The 22,334-nt window shown below is 39.0% G+C and overlaps 1 protein-coding gene across 2 annotated transcripts in view; it reads right to left on the reverse strand.

Annotated features, from left to right (window-relative positions):
• Positions 1-476: 476 nt before the first annotated feature.
• Positions 477-22,334, reverse strand: part of ARHGAP15 (Rho GTPase activating protein 15) — a 659,666-nt gene continuing 637,808 nt past the window's right edge. For both annotated transcript variants that reach the window (XM_017342824.4, XM_089329237.1), the window contains one exon: positions 477-840. In XM_017342824.4, the coding sequence (XP_017198313.2) occupies positions 657-840 (184 nt within the window). In that variant the 3' untranslated portion in view covers positions 477-656. The remainder of the gene's footprint in view (positions 841-22,334) is intronic.

Here is a 22,334-nt window from a genome sequence, read left to right on the forward strand (position 1 = left end):
TCTTCCTTTTCTGTTGGTTTGCCCCCCAAATGGCTGCTAAGGCCGGCGCTGCGCCCATCCAAAGCCAGGAACCAGGTGCTCCCTCCTGGTCTCCCATGCGGGTGCAGGGCCCACGCACCTGGACCATCCTCCACTGCCTTCCCGGGCCACAGCAGAGAACTGGAATGGAAGAGGAGCAACCAGGACAGAATCTGGCACCCCAACCGGGACTAGAACCTGGGGTGCCGGCACTGCAGGCAGAGGATTAGCCTAGTGAAACGCAGCGCCGGCCGAACCCACGCCTTTAACTACACTCACACTCACTCACACACCTGCACAGCAACCCATCTGAGGCCTAGGAGCAGCGCTGAAGCTGTTTCCTAGATGTGTGCTGTACTCTGTATAGTTATTTAATAGTGCGATGCACACCTCATGTGTCCCTGTACTGCTGGGAGGAGCAGCATTGAAGGGGTAAATGTAGAACACATATAGGCAAATATTGTCAATTATTTTATTCAAATGTTTGGAACTTAAACACAAAACCATGATTAAGTTTTCACAAAATGAGGCATCTGTCACTTGAAAGGAAAAAAATATTTCAGAAATATGTTTACAGAAAAGTAAAAATATTAGGCATCAAGACAGATGTGAACATCTTCAGTAACTTGTCTTGTCTGTCAGTCTTCCTCTGAGCCGAAGATGCTGTTGTACTCGCTCAGTATGAGCTCAGCTATCTGGTTTTGGTACACCATGTGCACTGCCATGTTCCCGCTTTCATTTTCAGCTCTCAGAAGGGTGGGTCCAAATACAATCCCTAAGCTTTGCGTGGACATGAGGTTCTTGGAGGCTTTGGCCACTATCCTGTGGAAAGAGAGAGAGAGAAATGCCATTGGAGTTTGAAGTGAAATAGTTGCTACTTTAGAATTATAAAGCAGTTTTATAGTTTCAGGAAAATAGTTGCCTTATAACACTATTAAATCCTCCGTCTCATGCTTTATTCTATGGAAATCGAACCTATGACTTTGGGGGAAAGAATATATTGCCTTCTCCACATTTTTATCCCCATAATACCTTGCCATCCTGGGTGCTGAATAAATATTTGTGAAATAAATGAAGCAATATATTACAAAGCAAAACTTGCTGTGGAGTTAACAAGGTTCAGCATCAGAAGGGCTTATAGTTAATGGAGGAGACAGGTGAGATGCATGAAAATACATATTAGAATCCAAATAGAATAAATAGTACAAAATATACATAATGAATAATGGAAGGTAGACATACGGACTGAGGAAACACTAAGCTTTTAGTGATTAAGTTAATGTTCTTGGCAAATGCTAAACGGAATATGTTTTTGTGAGGAGGTAGATTCTGAGACATTTAGGTATATGGCAAAATTCTAAGTGTCTCCATTCATTGGGATAGCCAGCTTAGCTAACGCCTCAATAAAATGCAGAATCCTGTAGCATTCACACAGGAAAAGAGTCCTATTGGAATAAAGAAAAACTGGCTTTTGTGAGGACTGTATGGAGAACTGGAATATGCATGAAACTTTAGTATATGATTCTACTGATGTTAATGCCTTTCCTGTTTCAACACAGGACCCCTAAAAAAGAAAATAAAGCCCCATTCTAAAAATTGGGACTTAAAAAAATAATGCTTATTCTTACAACTGAAGCCTACTTGGTTTTATATTAAAATTCAGAAGAATGAAATACTAAGAAATACTCCACTCTGAACTCTATGAGACACTCTGACCCAAAGGAAATCTGTGTGTAGAGAATACAGCAAGACAACACAACATTTTCTTATAAGATAATTGCCAAGATAATTGGTTCTGTGGCCTCCGAACTCAGCCTGGAACATTGTTGAGTTGGTTAGACTTCAGCAACTCTGGCCTACTTGGGCCCACACAGTTCTGAATCAGAGGGGGCAAGGAGACTCACTTCATTACTATCCCTTCACAAACCCAAACTTCTGAAGTACCATTTCCATGATCAAAGGGCCACGCCATCCCACTCCAGAAACAGACTTGGGAGGACCAAAGCTATACACGCACTGACTTGCACCTGCCCACAGCACTTAAATTGTACTCATAACAATTCCATGAAATAGCCTCTATTATTAGGCCTCTTTTCCCAACGAAAAAACTGAGATGGAGACAGAGTGGTGAAATGGCTGATGTTGCACAGAGCTGAGGCTCAAACCCAGGGAATTGGGCCCGCACCATGGCAGCATCATTGCTGGAGTAACTTCTATGATTCCTGGGCTTAGCAACTGTGATGACTTTTCACTCTGCCAATGATTATATGATTCATCCTAAGAAGGTGGGAGTCTTTATTCCTCACTGTAAAATTGTGATTGACAGTCTGGTTATAGTGTATTGCTTTGTGCACAAAGTGATTGTCAAGTTTGGACTGAATAGTCAAGCTATTCTGCCTCCCATCTCCCTTTTTCTTTTGCTTAAATGGAGAACATTTGCACCTGTGAGTTCTGTTGGCATGGCTACATTTTTGCAAGGGATTTTTGTATTTTTAGAGTACCAGGGAGTTATCTGAGATTTCAAATTTGGAGTTTCTGCTGGAATATAAGAAGCTATGCCACTTTGCTACTTCATTACTAAAAACCTATAGAATGATTTATGTGCCCTTCTACTTGGGATAGGTTTTTGCTTCCCTTTCCAAATTTACCTTAGTTTAAGCTCTCTCTTGAGCTTTTCCAAGAAATTGATACTATAAAAACCATTAGTATGATTCTGTATGAAGGAAAAGGAGGTTTTCTCTTTTCGTTTTAAATTAATACCTTTTTATGATACCAAGTCTTTCACTGACTCCACTGCTTGCACAATAAAAGCAAGCTGTTAAAAGCAAAGAGGCAGAAAGATAGCATAACTAATCAATTGAGTACCTATTAGGTAAAAATTGCTTTAGCAACTTTCCTGTTGGGAAGAAAGATCTCAATCAGTAAGATTTATCTAACAGAGAACAGGACTCAGAGGTACAGGCCATGCAGAAGTCAGGGTCCAAAGCACAGGGGCATGGGCAGGATGAAGGTCAATGACCTATAACAGGGTGTCTTGGTCAGAGTCAAAGAACACTGGGATCTGGGGTCTAGGGGACATAAGGTGAAAGGGGTGACATGAAGATAAACTAAGGATTCAAGACCTATTTAATTGTGGTTACAATTTCAGTTGGTGGCAAAGACAGTGAGATTTGAGATAATTGTGAGCCAAAGCTGGGTCAAAGACACTATATCAAGGCAGGACCAAGAGCTAATGACTGGAGAAGCCAGTTGTGCTTTGGGAAGGTCACTGGAAAGAGGTGTGCAGCACCAGAGGAGCTCAGGTGGTAGATGGGGTAGCACCTCTCCAGAGGGCCCAGAAAGAGCCATTTAGTGGGACTCAGACCTTCAGGGGAGAGCAAGAAGGCTAGACTTTTTTTTCTATCTCCCCATAGTTCTTTATATTTTTCCTGCTCAGTTAAAGGTTGATCCTGGAGCCCAGAACAAGGCCAAAGCTAGAGGAGGAAACAAAGACCGAGTTTAAATAGGAGGAAGAGTAGAAGGCTAGAGCAGTGTCCAAATCCCATTTGGGTAGATTTCTCTCTCAGAGCCACTGGGTCATGGAGGGCAATTTCTGCAATGGATTTCTGCTAATTGCATCAGCTTGTAAATTTCCTCTGACTAATGTTCATTTTGGTCATGTGTAAATATGGAATACTCTTTGTACCTCAACCTTGTGTCCTTCATGCCTATGTCTGCACACTTTCCATTTGATTTTATTAAAACTCTAATGTATAAGTGATTTAAAATAATTTTTTAGAAAGTACAATTTTTGAAATAACACATAGTTTTCTGTCCATGTTATATTTACATTACTACTGGTTAAATATCTTAGTGGCTTGGAATTTTTTCTAAGTTAGGAAATCAAGTTACTTGCAACAAGTTTTAGAAAAATCAAATGTGGTTAAGAAAGTTAATAAAATGTAGACCCATATTATGTTAAATATAAGTTGCTTTGCTTATTCACCATTACAAAGTATGTCCCAATGTGTGTTTCTGTATGTGTAAGTGTGTGAATAAATGGGCAATTTGTTTTCTATCAAGCTAAGTATAGTTGGTGTGTTGACAAATCAATCCATCTTTAAATTAGAAGACACTGAGAATAGAGACAGTTTGGAGAAGTCACTGATTCCATAACTGCATTGTTCATGTTGAAGGTAAATATTCTTTCCAATAGACTGTGGTGATAGACATTTCCAGCAAAGAAGGCCTTCAGATTTGGGGGTGTCTGGGAATATATATTAATGCTGTTATAAATGTCACTATTTGAATACAAACTTACCTGTTTCCTACCTTGCTAGACTGCTGTTTAGTTAAATGATTGACTTAGGAACTACACAGAGAGTCGAACAATTTCAAAAATATCATCCTGCAAAAATTATTTATGTCTCTCTTTTATTAACCTCACATCCATGGATGTCCTAACTTCCACTCTCACTGCGGGGACCAGCTGGGCATTGCTAGTGCATTATTTCTAAAGGCTTTAATTAGTGAAACAAATCTAAAGGAGAAACATAAGCTACCGAAAGAAATATGTGGGATCCTCAGGAAGTTCATGGAAATGTGTCTTATGAAAAGACTACACATGGACTTTGAAAGTTTTTATATCAAAATAAACTTAACTTCTAATTCAAGTTTTTCCAAAAACTTTGAGGCATCCTTGTAAAACCCTGAACGGAAAAAAAAATTCAATCTGGTATCTAAGATGGAAAACCTCAGAATCAATAAGTCCTACTTCCAGTAGCTTAAGCTACAAGTGATTTGTGTGTTGTAGGGGAGAAAGTGATTCAGAAACCATATAGATTTTTACTATTTAGCCATTCATTTGGAGCAATTTTATCTAAAGTAAGTTCTGCAAAACACCCTTTATGTGATGTTTCATGAAAGTGGTAGTCCAAAGTAATAGTTTTGAAGAAAATCACGTGCCAGTTTCTCCTCTTGGAAATTCACAATGCACAAAAGCACAGTAAAGGCTCTGAGGAATCCAGCAGAAAACAGCCCTTTCCTGTCTCTGGTTAATTTGTGTCTTTGATTTGCTTGTTAGTCATTACAGAGATTCTCCTTTCTGAGGACACCGGGAAGGGTGTTTTAGGAAATGCTACCGCATTGGGCTGTCCTAGAGACCTACAGAGTGTAGGCCTGATGATACTATGCTTTCTACCATCCTATGTTCCACTGGCTTTACAACTCTGCAGCACCTAACTCAAATGTGGTCACATTGTGGTCAATTCTGGCCAGTTCCACCCCTCCAGGAGGGCTTAGATTTCATTGGCCTTTATACTCCATGACAGTGTTGTAAATTTTGAGCGAAATTTAACCTGATTTCAGCAAACAAATAAAAGGGGTTCCCCCTTTTTATGAAAAAACAAAAACCAAAAAGCAAAAGAACAAATTTGAACACAGAAAGTAAGGGCAAAGACGTGATTGAGATCTTAACACGCAATGAATTGTTGGGTGGGTAAGAAGGCGCAAAAGCGTTTAGATCTTATATCATCAATATGTGGAAATTCCTCTTGAGGTCTGTTTACCCGCCATTAATTTACTACCAAGGAATCTTTACAACAAAGATATCTGAGTCCAAGCAACATGAAGAACTCAATGTTTAGTACCTATGGATGCTTGACTAATAGGAGGAACCTAAGCTTCAACTCTTTGGAGAGAGACTATTTATAATTGTTTTGTTTAAGATGGCTTGACCAAAATACATAATTATAATTTTATGAATTTGTTCATTATATACTACTTGAGACATACTCATTGTAAAAGCAATTCTTATATGGCTAAATAAAATTTAAGTTTATAAAAATTTGGGATGAGTAAGAATACATTTTTTTCTGGCAAAAGCCAAAAAGTGATATTTAGTTTACAGCATAAAAAGAAGAGTAAATGCCAGAGCTACTTTTTGTCAGGCCCAAATGAAAGAAGCAATGATCCATCAATTTAAGATTATTTTAGAAACAATCTAGAATCCAATGCTACAGATGTTGGACCCCAAACCAAAAAAAAAAAAAAAAAAAGAAAGAAAGAAAGAAAGAAAGAAAGAAACATCTTAAATAAGCTTTATGCTGGGTAAGTTTTTCCAAAAGTGAGCTGAATTGCTAATTCAAAGAAATCTCTTTGTTCCGTAAAATTATAGTCAAATGACTAAAAGTAAAGGAGAGCTTTACCATAAAACTAAAAATTAATGCTGAATTTAGAAGACTGAAACATTTAATAATAGTCCAACTCCAAACAGATATATGGATGCAAACTTCCTTTTAAGTTTGTGCTTTGCTGTTACCATAGTGACTTGCAAAAGATGTTGAAAGGCACATAATTGCCTGCAGGACTTGTTTCCAGTTATGGAGGTGTGTTAGAACCATTCCCTGCCTGTCTGTGGTGTGCTGTGATTTTCCAACACATGTAACTCCAGTATGGTTTCACTTGAGGAAGAGTGTGGTGATAAATGTAGCCCTGCCATCAGGTGACACTTGGCTTGCAGAATACAGCTCAGCCACTGCATGTGAAATGTTAATTGTGACTTTGACCACTTAACTGAGAGGCTGTTAAAAATAGAATAAATTTTCAATATGCTCAACTTATGTTTCTTATGTGCTATAACTATTTTGGGGGGATCCATGCTAACCATATGTTTGCCTACCCTCAATTTGCACAAACTGTACTGCTGTCTACACTGGCCTTTCTCTAAGATTGGGGACTTAGCAGAAATTCTGCTTTCTCTTTTAAAGTCATTTTTGTGCATCAGAAAAGTTTTCAAATAATGCAAAAGCAGGAGGGCACTCGTAAGTGTGTTTGCATTGAATAATAATGTATTTCAAGGTTTTATTCATGGATAATTCAGTCATTTTTTATGTCAATTTATGAATTAATTGGTTTGCACTAAATAAGTCTTCAATTTTATATTGGAACAGTATAACATTGTTATTTTCCAGAATAATTTGATGACTATCATTCTAAATGTGAATTATTACTATATTTTGACATTTTTGCTTTTAAATAACCTGTAAAGCCATGTATATATAATTCTCTCACAGCACATTACAGAAAAGCAGCCTTATATTGCAGTTGCATATTGATAGCTAGCATAGCCTGAGTTTTTGCATTTATTGAGCCTCTTTGCACAGATTTCAATGTAAAGATTAAAACATTTTCAATTATTCACTTGTTTTGAATTTTTATTGATTAGATATTATAGAGATATGCTAACATCTTTAAATTAATAATCAGAATATCTAGTAAGGTGTGAGGACTGAAAAGTAAAAAGGAAAACAAGGAGAAGCCCGCGCTGGGGTGCAGCGGGTTAACGCCCTGGTCTGAAGCGCTGGCATCCCATTGGGTGCTGGTTCGAGACCTGGCTGCTCCACTTCCAGTCGGCTCTCTGCTATGGCCTGGGAAAGCAATGGGAGATGGCCCAAGTTCTTGGTACCCTGCACCCATGTGGGAGACCCAGAGGAAGCTCCTGGCTCCTGGCTTCAGATCTGTTCAGTTCAGCTATGGCTGTTGCGACCATTTGAGGAGTGAACCATCAGGTGGAAGACCTCTCTCTTTCTCTCTCTCTCTCTGCCTCTCCTTCTCTCTCTGTGTAACTCTGACTTTGAAATAAATAAATAAATCTTTAAAGAAAAAAAAAGGAAAACAAGGAATAGCCCATAAGCTTTAATTAGTGATTTATTTCCAGTTGGAATATGCATTCTGTGTGCTCACAACAACTGCAGATAAAATGGGAACTCACAGTCAAATCTCTAACATAGAAAATATCAAAAAGGAACATTAAGTGTGGTTAATATTTGCTGAAGATCTTCTGTTTGCTAATCACAGTGTTTCATACATATCACAATTTTTAAAGGAGATTTAAAAATCAAAATTTTCTTGCTTATAAAATAAGACATTGTGTAACAACAAATTAGAAAAGTTTGAAAGAGTATAGTAAAGAAAAAATGCTGGTAACTCAAAGAAACCATGTGTTAACCAGAGGCAGTTTTGCCCCCCACTTTCCCCTCCTAACCCTCCAGGGCATCTGGCAGCGTCTAGAGACATTTTTGATTTTCATTGACTGGTTGGGGTGGGAAACTGCTACTGGCATCTAGTGGGTAGAAGTACAGGATGCTGCTAAACATTCTACAGTGCACAGAACAGTCCCCCATCTCTGAGAATTATGCAGCTCAAAATGGGCATAGCGTGAGGTTGAAAAACCCTGCCTTAGGGTGAAACAGTGGAAGTGCAACAGCTAGAGCAATGATTCTCAAACTTTAGTGCTCATGGATAATCTGGAAGGCGTACTGTTGGGCTCTACACCCACATTTTGGATTCAGCAAGTCTGAGGAGAGACTTGACAGACTTCACAAGTCACCAGGTGGTTATGACTATGACGGATGCTTCTGGACCACTCCTTCAGAATCAGCGCCAACCAGGAACTCACAGCTCTTTTTCTTAAAACATGGTAACATGGGGCCTAGTAGATTAAACTGCCACCTGAGATGCTGGCATCCCATACAGGCGCTGGTTTGAGTCCTGGCTGCTCCACTTCTGATCCAGCTCTTTGCTAAAGCACCTGGGAAAGCAGTAGAGCATGGCCCAAGAGCTTGGGCCCCTGCACCCACATGGGAGACCTGGAAGAAGCTCCTGGCTCCTGGCTTTGGCCTAGCCCAGCTATTTGGGGAGTGAACCAGATGATGGAAGACTTCTCTGTCTCTGTCTCTGTCTCTCTGTCTCTCTCTCTGTAAGTCTTTCAAATAAATAAATAAATCTTTTATAAATAAATATGGTAACAAGTAGGAGGGTCTATTTATTAGTCCTGTTAGCATGAATATTATTCTTTTTTTAAAAAAAGTTTATTTACATGTTAATTGACTTGAAAAATACAGAGAGCAAGAAAGAGACAGAGAGAGAGGGAGAGAGAGAGATTATCCTCCATCTGTTGGTCTGTTCCCCCAGTGACCACAACAGCCAGGGACTGACTAGGCTGAAGCCAGGAGCCCACATCCCCATCTGGGTTTCTCACACTGGTGCCAGAGGTCCAAGCATTTGAGCCACTATCTACTGTTTTCCATGATGCATTAGCAGGAAACCTGATTAGAAGCTGAGTAGCCGGGACTTGAATCAGCACCCAGATATGGGATTTGGGTGTCCCAGGCAGCAGCTTAACCCACTGTGCCACAACAGCTGCCCTAGTATTATTATTTTTAAAATGAGAAAAGTGGTCTGTTGTTCTTTGAAATCCAGATTCTTTGAAGTTAAGAAATGAGGAAGAATTTAACAAAAGCAAATAAGCCGCCATGTGTATTTTCTCTCTCCTTTCTATTGAGAATGTTTAAGCTCATTTTAGGTTTATTTTATTCATTTGTATAACAAAGCTAATACATAAATTTGAAAAAAATGTACTAAAAAGGAATATCTAGAGTAAAACAAAAACTTTCTTTGCTTCCTAGTCACACTCCCTCATAATAACTATAACAGATGGGTGTTGTTGCTGGATGTTTTCCTGCAGCCATCCATCTACCTATCTGTATACCTATCTCCATTTATCTATATAATATTATAATATATATGTACTATAAAATAGGAAACTATTATAAAATAATGCATAGTTTACATATATAATTTTATTCCCTTTTAAAAAGAATGAGATAAAGAAAAATACGTAATGTGCTATAATTTGCTTTTTTTCCCCGTTAACCATATAGCGTGGGCATCTTTCCAAGTCAGTACATATAAAAATACCTCATTTTTTAAAAAAGTTGTTACATTTTATAGTATAGAGATACCTTAATTTATTTAACCATTCCCCTGCCTATGGGCTTTTATTGCTTCTAATTCTTTGCTATTATAGACAATACCACAATAAGCACCTTTGTATATACGGATTTTAAAGTTTTTATGCATCAAGTAGAATAACTTTTCATTATTTTTGTTTTGTAGATATTTTCCAAATTCTTTTGTTCTTTCATTTTATTGCTTAAATGTTGAGGTTGTCATATCTAGTACAAATTTTGGAGTTTCTAATATGCTTCTTATTCTAAAAGAGATTCTTATTCTTTAAAGAGATCAGATAAATATCAATTTCCTTCCACTTTAAAAAAAGATTTCATTTTTTTAACTACCATCTAATTCTTCTTAACTATATTTTAGCATATGCAATGTGATGGCAGTCTAAATATGCTGTTTTCAAAAAAGTTAGCTAATTTCCTCAATAACACTTGTTGAACAAGATATTCATTTTCCATCGATTTGTAGCTCTCCCTTTTTTGTGCAGTCTCCTGCATGCATAGCTGCACACACGCCTGTATATTCTATACTGCCAGTGAGCTCCGTGTATTGTGAACCAGTACTTTGCTGTGTAAATCACTGTAACTTCCTCACGTATTTGGGATGTTCCTCCTCTCATTTTTTTTCAAAAATGAAAGAAAAATTTTCAGATTAAGTTCTTCAGATGAACAAAGTGAGCCTGAGAAACGCTGAATAACCTGATCAAAACCACACAGGAAGTAAGTGGCAGAGCTGAGATCAAGGGACAGTTCTTTTTACTCTGGGTTACAGAAATTCTATCTACAAACAACTAAGATCCCCAGATTCTGAATTTGAAGCCTAATGGTGAGGTGTGAAGCCCGAGGAAGACCTGGTGGTGGGACTCAGCATGAATTCTGGGATGACGTATTTCAATGTTTCAGTCACTTACTTCACAACCGAGGATACATCCCAATGGATGAGAAGGGTGTCCAAATGGAAAAGAAAACAGAATAATATACGTCACCCTTTTCTCCAGATTCACACAGTTGTTTTAAACATCTGGAATGATTCATTTTTCATTATGAATTAAAATGCACTATTAGCAAAATCATGGAGAATTTCAGCCATGGTCTTCCTTAGGCATTTTTCTCAAGCTTTACAATGGTTTGAGCATCCACCTTAGACCATATCAGCAACAAGAGAAGCCTTAATTTTTGTTTTCTGAGCTCTGCTGATACAATGATCACCACTCATGATATCAACAGCCTGGAAAGAATTGTTTTGCAATTAGGGAAGAAGAGTTAGGAATATCGCATACTGAGAGTATTTTTAGATAGGAAGAAATAAAAACACTGCTTTTATTCTCTACCTGAATTCATCCAATAAAGTAGTTTAAAAACTAGTAATGACAGCAATATTTCATGCAGAATAACTGAGTGTTGAACATGAAATCAGCCTTAATCTAGTCAGGCAGAATAATGCACTTAATTCTATTAGTGGAAAATATAAAACTTAAATCTTCGTAATGTTAGAGAAACCTAAAAGGAAAATTGTCAGTATGCACAGGCAGAAACCCTCAGCCTATCTTTTATTTTTCCTTTTTATACAGGTGATGAGAAGAGCTACCTTACTTCCCATTGTGGAGAACTGCACCATGTGTTTGACTATGTTCTTGAAAACTCTCCTTTTTGAAATAATTCCTTGAATAGCTGAAAGGGAATCAGTTGCAATTTGGGTCTCATTCAATCATCAACAATCCATTTTACTTTCTGAGAAAACTAAGTCTTTGATACTTTCTAAAGTGACCTGACTGAAGCAGAATCCTGTGAAACTAGTGAGCACCAAGTTGAATATGCAGCAAAATGCACTCTGAAAAGGAAGAGAGAGCACAGGAATGGGAGATGTTTGGTTTGGAGAAAAGAATATGTAGAGGGCCGGCGCCGCAGCTCACTAGGCTAATCCTCCGCCTTGCAGCGCTGGCGCTAATCCTCTGCCTTGCGGCGCCGGCACACGGGGTTCTAGTCCCGGTAGGTGCGCCGGATTCTGTCCCAGTTGCCCCTCTTCCAGGCCAGCTCTCTGCTGTGGCCAGGGAGTGCAGTGGAGGATGGCCCAAGTACTTGGGCCCTGCACCCCATGGGAGACCAGGATAAGTACCTGGCTCCTGCCATCGGATCAGCGTGGTGCGCCAGCCGCAGCATGCTGGCCGCGGCGGCCATTGGAGGGTGAACCAATGGCAAAAGAAGACCTTTCTCTCTCTCTCTCTCTCACTGTCCACTCTGCCTGTCAAAAAAAAAAAAAAAAAAGCATATGTAGGGAAGCCATGGTAAATGAATGTAAAAAGCTATGATACGAAAGAAAAAAATCTATTTTTCCTTTTAAATCACTTATTAGAGTTGGCCTGGAGAATTAGTGTAGTAAGAACAGAAAATGTTTCAAAACAGGAATGAATAATTAAGACAGGTGAGATAATATATGATAACTGAAATTTCTTCCCCACTCTTCCTTGTACCTTTCCTTTCCAAACATATACCTCGTTTGAACAAAACTTGTGAGAGGAATTTAGAATGAAGCATAATTCTTAATTCTTACTGGCTTATCCTATGTAGGCTTGAAGTTAAAGATATTGATGCTTTTTCTTAGCCATCTAAAATCTGACCATCAAATTCTGGTTTAGCTAAAGCATTCTGTGTAGTTGGAGAAATACAACCCTTTTCAAATAGTACACAATATTTTGCTGAAAGACAGAAACTAAATTTCTCTCTTATACATATGAATGCATCACCTGGACTGTGATTGAGAAATGAATTGTGCATTCCTGCACATGATTTTGTAAATAGGGATGGCAGACTAAGTCATGATTCTGTTGTTCAGCCCCATTCACTGTGATCACCTGCTGTAACAAGTTCTATAACAAATTGGAAACGTCTACTTTTCAAGGAACTATTATCAAGCATTATATTTGACAATGTCACAGAGGTTCCTGGTCTCCAGGTTGCATTTTTCAATTTGATGATGGTGGTGCTGCTTTGGATGCAGAGATTGGGAACTTGGATCCCCTTTCAAGGAAGGACTTCCTGCCTACTTGCACAGTTAGCAGGTGACTTTCATCTGTTTCCTTCTTCAGAGATTACCTCAAATGCCCTGAGTTATGTTGCTCAAGGGCTCTGACTGATCCCACTATCAGTGGAAGTTGCACAATTCTGGCTCACTGAGGGCAACAGTGAGGGCAGGGTCTCCAGAGGTCCCTGAGGAACTAATGATTTTTTTTGGTCCATATAGCAGTTCCCTTTCCACAGTCTCACTGCCACTTCCTCCTTTCCACAAGGGTTGAGCCTTTATAAATATCCTCCACGTCAAATTCTATTTCAGGGTCTCCGTCTCCTTTTGGGGAACTTGCCCCATCAGTGGTCCCAGGAATTAGATGGGGATTTGAAGCTTTGTCACTTGCTGCCTAGTAGGCAATAGAGTCTTTCAATGGTGGCAGTTGCAGACAGGTCCTCACACAAGGTGGAATCTAGTTTTTCAAACTCTGACTAGTGGTGAATTGGTGAGTTGTATCTGTGAATGAGACTAGCTAGTGTAATGTATGAGAGCTTTAAAATAATAGTGGGAGGTAGTGGATAGTAACTACAAAGTCCATTGAGTGGAAGGGCTGTTGCTAAGCATCACTGATACTCTACACTGGGTTGTTTGCAATTATAGAGGACTTTACTCTAAATGAGTGTTGACTGTAGGCAAGGCTTTCACAGAACTAGACTCACTGATAGCCATGGGATGATGAGACATCGAGATAATAGAAGCCAAGTGGTAGGACTTAATTGCTAGTAGCCAGGTGGGTACAATTTTAATAAAAAGCAACAGTGCCCAAGAAACAGCCAAGGAGACCTGAGTCAGAACATTATGAAGATAGTTAATGGATGCAGAACAAATAGGCTGACAGTAAGGATGAACTTTGTATCACTGTATTAGGATGATATACCTAATCAATGTATTATAAGCTATAGCTGCTTTCTGGGCACTTGGGGGATTCTTGGGTCCAGGGACTAGCAGACAAGAAAAAGACTCACCATCTAGGCAAGTATCATTACACATAATAAGGACAGCTGCTAATATATGTGGCATTCAGGTAATCCACATGGGACTTCCAAGTTCTCTGCTGCTCCATTGTGTGGCTAAAGAACAGGGCAGAAATCCTTATTCGAGAAGACATAGTAGATAGGAGTTTTGACCCTTCCAGAATGAGGGGCTGGGTTACTGCAACATCAGTCACTTCGACTAGCAGAGGCCATAGCTGGGTTGAGGGGACAGGAACTATGAAGGAACAAAGCAATGAACTGAGCTAAGCTCCAGCTGCAGTTGCAGAGGTTGGAGTTCATGGTTTGAAAGCTTTCTCTTCAAAGAATTCCTCAAGAAGAGAGACTTGCTGGAGTACTGTGGGAGATGCTTCCCCCAAATGCATGAAGAATGGATCTGAATGACACAATGAGTGGACTGTAGTGGACATGAGAAATGCAGCCGAGGTTGCTCTTCAAGGAATGACTCATTGGCTAGCTGCCAGGTGGTCAGTCATCAGACAGTTTCAGCTGTGAGCACCTGTACGGTTTGCTTCAGCTGAAGAGAGCCACCTCCTGCCACGAGACTGTTGGAGAGAGTTCTTGGCCGATGACTGATCACAGTACATGTACAAAGGCCAAGCCTATTTGGTTCATGTGGACACAGAATGATGGGTCCTGGTGTGGGGAGCAGCTCGGACTAGACTAAGTTACTGGAATTAAGACTTATTCTATGCATCTGCTCTCCTCTGTGGGGAGCAGCTCGGACTAGACTAAGTTACTGGAATTAAGACTTATTCTATGCATCTGCTCTCCCACAATATGGCGCTGGGAGAGGAGAAAACAGCTTCTACCCAGCTGCCTCCAGTTCAACCAATAAACTGTAGGACTTGCTCCTGATTGGAGAGCAGCGTACTCGGCGTGTGGGCAGCCGAGTTAGGATTGGCGGAGGAGAACTATAAAGGAGGAGAGAGACGGCATGCACCAGGAACATCTAAGGGGAACATCTAGCTGAAGGAACGCCTGTGCAGCCCCCCAGAGAGCCGGCCGGCGGTGTGCCGCTCCCCTGCGGAAGTGGGGAATGCGGCCAGGGGGAACTGCCCTTCCACGGAGGTGGAAGGGACAGCAGCCAACCCGGGAAGAACCAGCAGTCAACCCGGGGAGGGCCGAGCAGACGAAAGAACAGCGCAGGGTCCTGTGTTGCTCCTCCACGAAGAGGGGGAGCGACACCTGGTGCTGCCATTGGCCAGGTTTTATCCAGCCTACATCATAGTTCGACTGCTCTTTCTTTCCTTTCCTCTTCCACCTCTCCTTTGATTGGTGTTAATAGAAAACCTGAACCATGTTAGATCCAACTTGGGACAGTGGTGAGGAGCTCTGGGGAAATCAGAGAAGTTCCTGTAGAAAGAGAACTGGTTTGTAAAATAAATAGACCTGAAATCAAATTCAGAGTCTATACCTGACCAGTGCTGTGTTCATGAACCATTCCCTTCCACTTGGAATTTGTGCATTTTCATCAGCAAAAGTTGTATCAAGCCATCATACTGAATCTCTATGATTCTTTGTGTTTTTCACACGTGTTTCTGTCATTCTAGAGAAGAGATTCTCAGTCCAGCCTGAATGTTAGTATCGTCTGTAGAGTGTTCAAAGCATATCGATATTTGGGACTCACCCACAGACAGTCTGTTGCAATTGACCTGAGCAGAGGCCTGGGTATGTTTTCAAAAGTTTGCATTTGACTCTACTGTACCTGAGGGAAAGAATCTCCTTTTTGGGGAAGACATGCAATCTGGCATGTCAGAATCTTAAATTCTTGTGCGATGTGTATTGACTGTGTGGTCTTAGAAAGGCGTTAGTGGCTGTCTGAGCCTACAATTCCTCATTTAGAAAAGTGAAGTTAAGGCTAAAACCAAATTTATGGATTGCTTTGAGAATTTTTACAAGCTTAAAAAAAGATTTATTTATTTATTTAGAAAGTCAGAGTTAGAGAGAGAGAGAGAGCTTCAATCTGCTGGTTCACTCCCCAGATAGCTGCAATGCCCAGTGCTGGGCCACGCCATAGCCAGGAGCTTCATCCAAGTCTCCCACACAGGTGGCAGGGGCCCAAATTCTTGGGCCATCTTTTGCTGCTTTTTCCAGGCCACTAGCAGGGAGCTGGATCTGAAGTGGAGCGTGCAGGATACGAACCAGCTTGCACATAAGATGCCAGTGTCACAGGCAGAGGTTTTACTCACTAAGCCACAATGCTGGTCCCTGTTTTGAGGATTAAATAAAACTTGTAAAAAGGCTAATTTTTATTCTACATGATTACATTTGCTTCTGGCTGTTATTTCTTTATAAACAAAGAAGCAGAGATTAGGACTCCTGAGTTTCCCACTCTGGCTACATCTTTTAGCAAAGGAAAAGGAATGCACAGAGAAGTCTGATTTGCTTGTTCATGGTTAAGAATCAGGACTTTCAGTATCTGAAAAACTTCACAAAGGAAATTGGTGCACAGCCAAGACTGGGGACTTCTTAGCTAAATGATCTGCCCCAAAGTCACACAGCTAATGAAGTCAAAGAACATGGGCTTGACTTTAGATCTTTCAAAACCTCTGTAGAGTTTTATGTACCGTTATCCATGAGTTTTCGTTCATGTACATACTTAATATAATATTATGCTAGTCATAAAATATAATAATAGAGATAAAAGGGATTTTGAATTTAAAACATTATATGAATATAATGGGCTATGATTGTTAAATGTTAAAATAATTACAGCTATCCCAGCAGAGTTAAATCATGATTTGTGTGCTTTTAGTAAGGAAGGGGTGAGACTATAACTAACATAAGCTATTTTTAAGATTATATGAACCAAGCATAAATTAAACAATGTGACACCAAGGCTGAAATAATGTAAGCAAGCACCAAATGAAACATTTAAGTAAATTCAAATAGAGTAGTGTACTGTTACCTACTGCTACCTTATCTTCAACATGCTAACAATGTGGTCTCTTGAAGGAAGAGAATAAAATAAGAGGAGAGAGGAGGATAGATAGAGAAAAGATCATTTTAGTGTGATCATGTCCAGGCTGTTCATAGTTCTCATATAGCCTGGAAACAATTTTGTACTTATTGGAAGATGTGACCTTTAAATGTTCCTTACTTGCAAAAAGACAAATATTCTATAAGTTTGGTGTTAGCTTGTAGAATCATCTGTCCCGCCTGCTCCCGCTCTGGAGGCCACTACAGGGAGAAGGCAAACTGAAGTTGAGCAAATGTGTTACTTATTCTTTACATTTGCAGACTTTAGGGTAAGCTCTCTTGACAGCTCCCTGATTTCTTTAACACAGCAAATCTTTAATCAGTCTAGATATGTTAAAATGTGATTTTTACAGTGAATTGACCTGAGTTGAGTACTTGACTTGAAATGTGTATTTTTTCCCCCTCAAAAGCTGACTTGTAGGGGGAAAAATCAGATATTCTATGATATACTCTGCCTTAGTGACAAGATGTTTTGGGGGAAATCATCCAAGCTTGAAATAAAATCTTTATTGAAAGTAATTCTACATTCATGCCAGTCAGATACATTGTCGGATTAGACCAGATATCCCAGGGGAAAACCACGGTCTATGCACCAGGCAGAGTTGATTATTTGGGCCTCCTGTCAGTTCTTAACTTCCTGACAATGGCTGAAGAATTCACGGCCACTACAACTCTGTTTTCATCTTTATTTTGAGAGAAAGTTAATACACTTTACCTTAACTATGCCAAATGTACTGGAAAATAACCCGGTAATAAGATATACCCCACCTACCATGTAGTATCTGTGTGTAGAGAGCATTTAGCTGTGCATTTTAAGGAAACAAATACAAGCAGCAAACGACTGAAAGATACTGTGATTATTTTTTCTGCTTGAACTTTAAAATTTTCTTGGCAGAGCCTCCTGCGTGCTGCCTTAAAACCAGAGTGTATACATAATCACAGGGCCATGTAAATGCCTTTCACTGCACATTCCCTTCAACTGGCAGGGCAGCCTTTTTTTTTTTTTTTCCCTATTAGAGTAATTCAGTTATCAATGTTATTTGGTGTCAAAAAGAAAGACACAGGTGTGCCAGGTGACATTGGTTTCTACTTAGAGAATCAACAACAGCTTAGGATGTCACTTTTGAAGAGGTTGTAGAATTGCTTTTTTGGACATAATTAACACTGTAGACAAAGAAGAGAAAAAAAGGTAAAATTTGGAATTATATGCCAGGAAAACAACAGTATTGAAGTTGCAAAGGAAAGGAAAAGACACTACCTCCAGTAGATGTTTGATAATAATGATGTTCATTTGGAAATTCACAACTTAATTGCACAATGCTCATCTTTTGTGTATTCTAAAGTTAACACTGCTAGAGAACAGAAGCAAGAGGGTAAGTGTGCTTCAACTCCACAAAAGTTGAAGGACAGAAAAGAAAGTTGCAGAAAATTACAATGTATTTCTCCAAAGAAGTGTCAAGGTAAAGAGAATAAGTGTTCTGAGAACCATAGTTTATATAGAAATGCACTGGTTAAGTAAGTTAAGATTTAAGTTCATACAACTTTGTCTTTAAGTTGAAAAAGATCATTGATGTCCCTCAAAAGGTGAATGATTGAACAACTGTGGTATATCCATGCACGGAATATGATTCAGCAGTAAAAGGAACTGAACTGTCAGAGTGTGAAAAGACATGAAGGTTTCTTAAAGACACATTGTTAAGTGAAGGAGGCCACTCTAAAAAGGCTACATGTGTGCGATGCCAAGTATCTGACATCCTGGAAAGGCAAAATCAACAGTTGTCGAGTGTTCTGGGGAAGGAGGAATGAGCAAATGGAGCAAGAGAGTTCCAAGGCAATGAAGCTATTCTATATGGTAATATATTGGTGGTTACATGACACACAGTTGCTAAAATCCATAGACTATATCATGCTAAGAATGAACCCTAATGTAAACTATGCACTTCAGTTAGTGATGATGTCTCAATGTCTGCTCATCAGTTATAACAATACAGCACACCAATGCAAGATGTTTTTGATAGAGGGAAATGGGTATGTGTGTGCTAGAAGGAGAGGAGGCTTATGGGAATCTCTGTGCTTTCTGCTTAGTTTCTACATGAATCTAAATCTGCTCTGAAAAACAAAGTCTATTAATTAGAAGAAAGAAAAAAGGAATAATGCACACAGAATGCATGCATTAAGGGTCCAGAGGTCAACTTACATGCTCAATTCTCCTTATGGCCACACACATCTGAGCTGCTTTTCACTTATATTTCTATTATTTTTATCACCATATCTATGCCAATTACCATACCTCAAACCATATTTAAACACATTTCTACTGGGAATCTTTTAAGAATCATATTCTGATCATTTTGTTTTTTGCTTTCTTGGCATTTAAACATTCAGATTGTATTATGTTGTTGTTGACATGTTTTATTTTTATCTGTAAGTTATTTCATGCACATATGTTTTATCTCCCTCAATTAAATTGCAAAATCTTTGAGTTTAGGTGGTATGTTACCTTTCGCTTTATTCCCATTTTCATTTGCTGTAGAAAGTTTGGGTATTCTGTATTTTCTTCTTATTACAAACAGCTTTTGCTTTATGTGTGACTGACCTTTTAAGTTTTTCCTCTTCTGCATGGCCTCAGCTGGACAGAAATGAAGTTCTTCCAAACACTTTCTACCTACAGTCAGAGCAAATAGCCTTCTTGGTTGTTTTCTCTTTAGCCAAGGAGAGAAGGCCAAGCTCAGTCAAGGAAGTTGTTGAGTTCCTTTCTAGGTCATGTCTCCCTACCTTTCTCCTTTTTTCTCTTTTCACTGATTTTTCTTTTTTTAATCACAGTGGATACATGGAAAATATATATTGGAAATACAATAATATAATGTAACATTTAGAGAGGCTTTATTTTGGGAAAAGGGAATTCAGGAAATGCAAACTATCACCTTTCTCCATTTTCAAAGGTTTTATGAGTTAGTGTGAAACTACTTTATGTTATAGCATCAAAAATAGAATTTAGGAGTCATGAGGTGTGCTTGGAAAAGACTTGGTTGGGATGGACATTTGGGGAAGTGGTTAACTGCCATATCCCATATCCCATATCAGAATACCTGGGTCCTAGTCCTGACTACTCCACATTTCCCCTTCCAATCCAGCTTCCTGCTAATATGGGTGATGGCTCAAGTACATGGGTTCCTGCCTGCTACATGCGAAATCAGGATGGATTCCTAGGCTCTTGATTTTGGATGCTGTGAGGCATTTGGGGAGTGAAAGAACAGCTCTCTCTCTCTCTCTCTCTCTCTTTTCTCTCTGCTTCTCTTTCTGTCCTTTAAATGAAATAAAAATAAATAAATAAGCAAAAATTTGCTAAAGAAAAAGTCTTGCTCTCATGCACGAGATGTCTATATAGTCCAAAAGAGAATATATATGAAAGAAGGTGTCTGAATAATCCATTTCACTGGTCCATAGACCCATATGGAGACACATAAGGCCCGCTACCCCAGGCTATCATAGGAGCTAGGAGAAAAAAAACATGAATCAACAAAGAAACTGTAGCTTCAGCCATGCACATCAGTGTTAAAGACTGGGATGGGTGATCAACCTGTGTAAGGAAAAATAAAATGAACTTGCTTGGTTTTCTCTCCTGGCTCCACTGCTACTGCCTATGAGACTGGGGGTATTCACTGAGCTTCCTAAGTTTCTGCTTTCTCATTGGAGTATCAGGCAGTAGTCCTGGAGGATTTCAAATTTCCTTGTGCTGCACTTCCTATTTCTAAACACTTTTAAAAAACACTTTTTCCTTCCTCTAACTTGAAATAATTTGTAAGGAAAGTTGACTAAGAAAAACATTGCAAGAGTAGTCAATGGGGCCGATGCTGTGGTTTAGAGGGTAAAACCGCTACCTGTAGTGCTGGCATCCCATATGGGCGCCGGTTCGAGACCCAGCTGCTCCACTTCCAATCCAGCTCTCTGCTATGACCTGGCAAAGCAGTAGAAAATGGCCCAAGCCCTTGGGCCCCTGCACCCGCGTGGAGACCTGGAAGAAGCTCCTGGCTCCTGGCTTCGGATTGGCGCAGCTCCAGCCATTGCTGCTAATTGGGGAGTGAACCAACGGATGGAAGACCTCTCTCTCTGCTTTTCCTTCTCTCTATGTAACTCTTTCACATAGATAAATAAATCTTAAAAAAAAAAGTAGTCATCAATTGTAAAATGAATGAATTCTGAAATTTAAGGGGTTTATAGTAATATATTGCATATACGTATGTATATTTTAAATAATTCTAACCCAAACTTTATATATTATATGAGTATTTTATAAAAGTCACGGAAAATGGAAATAAAGGATAAGTCTATTTTGGGGAAACAGTTTGGAAATCCAAACACAATGAGAGGGTTTTCTAAAAGTTTGTGTGAAATGCATATTATGAAAAAATTACACACTGATTTCAAATTTTTTGCACCAAAACAAACATAACTTTTAATTCAATATTTCCATGAACTTTCTGAAGTACTCTTGTATATATAGGTTGCATATATGTGTATATATATATGTTGTGTGTGTATATATATATATATCTTTACTATATGGCATACATTTATTTATTAAAATGAAGAATTAAAGCGAGACACTAAGAATTTTTAAGAAACAGACATGAATTTCCTGTTCTCTTGGAAGCATAAGGGTGTGTCTGCAGTCTGCATTTTTTTCCATAATACTGATAAAATAATGGAGGCAATGAATAAGAGACTCCCTGTAGCACAGGTGATAAACTAACATTTGCTTGTTTTATCTGGCTGATGGTGACTGCTAACTCTCTGTAGGGAAGGATCCTGAAGTTGTAGTCACTGTGTGAAAATGTGACCTGATCAATTAAAAATGTCCACATGGGTTCAAGAATGGAGAATTATGGTATATGTGCCAGGAATGTGCCAGTCAGTGGAAAAGTAATTTCAAAAGGAAACCACATATATCTATAGAAGTAGTGCAAGGTATTCCTGGATAAGAAAGAATCTGGAAACTTAAGAGGCAAGGTGCTGGGAGGTTTTGAACCATATTGCCCATGAGTATAGAAAGAAGAAAAAATTACAGCGTGATAGAGGTACCAAAACAGGAAAATATTACATTAGGAATATATTGGAAATAATTTACAAAAATAAATATTTGAAGCAGAATTTATAAAATCTATACAAGGAGGATATGACATAGTGATCCTTTCAGATCAGAACATATGGATCTGCTTTTTTTTTCTTTTTTAAAAAAAAAACTTTACAATATTTATGCTATGTATTTTCAGGATCCAGATTCCAGTGGATGTACATACCCCCTTGCCAGTATCTTCTTGACATTACAGTTATCAAAATATTAGGTCTTTCTGTGGTTGTATAGGAAAAATACACTCCTCCTATGGTTAAATAGATCTACAAGTCAGTTGTCAAGTATTAATTTTATTACAATAGTAATTATAAAGAGAGGGGAGATGTATAAGGATGCTAAATAGAAGAGGGTCAATAGGTTCC

The sequence above is a fragment of the Oryctolagus cuniculus genome, chromosome 3 (assembly GCF_051225735.1).
Source record: "Oryctolagus cuniculus isolate XC-2025 breed Fujian yellow rabbit chromosome 3, ASM5122573v1, whole genome shotgun sequence".
In the NCBI taxonomy this organism is placed as follows: domain Eukaryota; kingdom Metazoa; phylum Chordata; class Mammalia; order Lagomorpha; family Leporidae; genus Oryctolagus; species Oryctolagus cuniculus.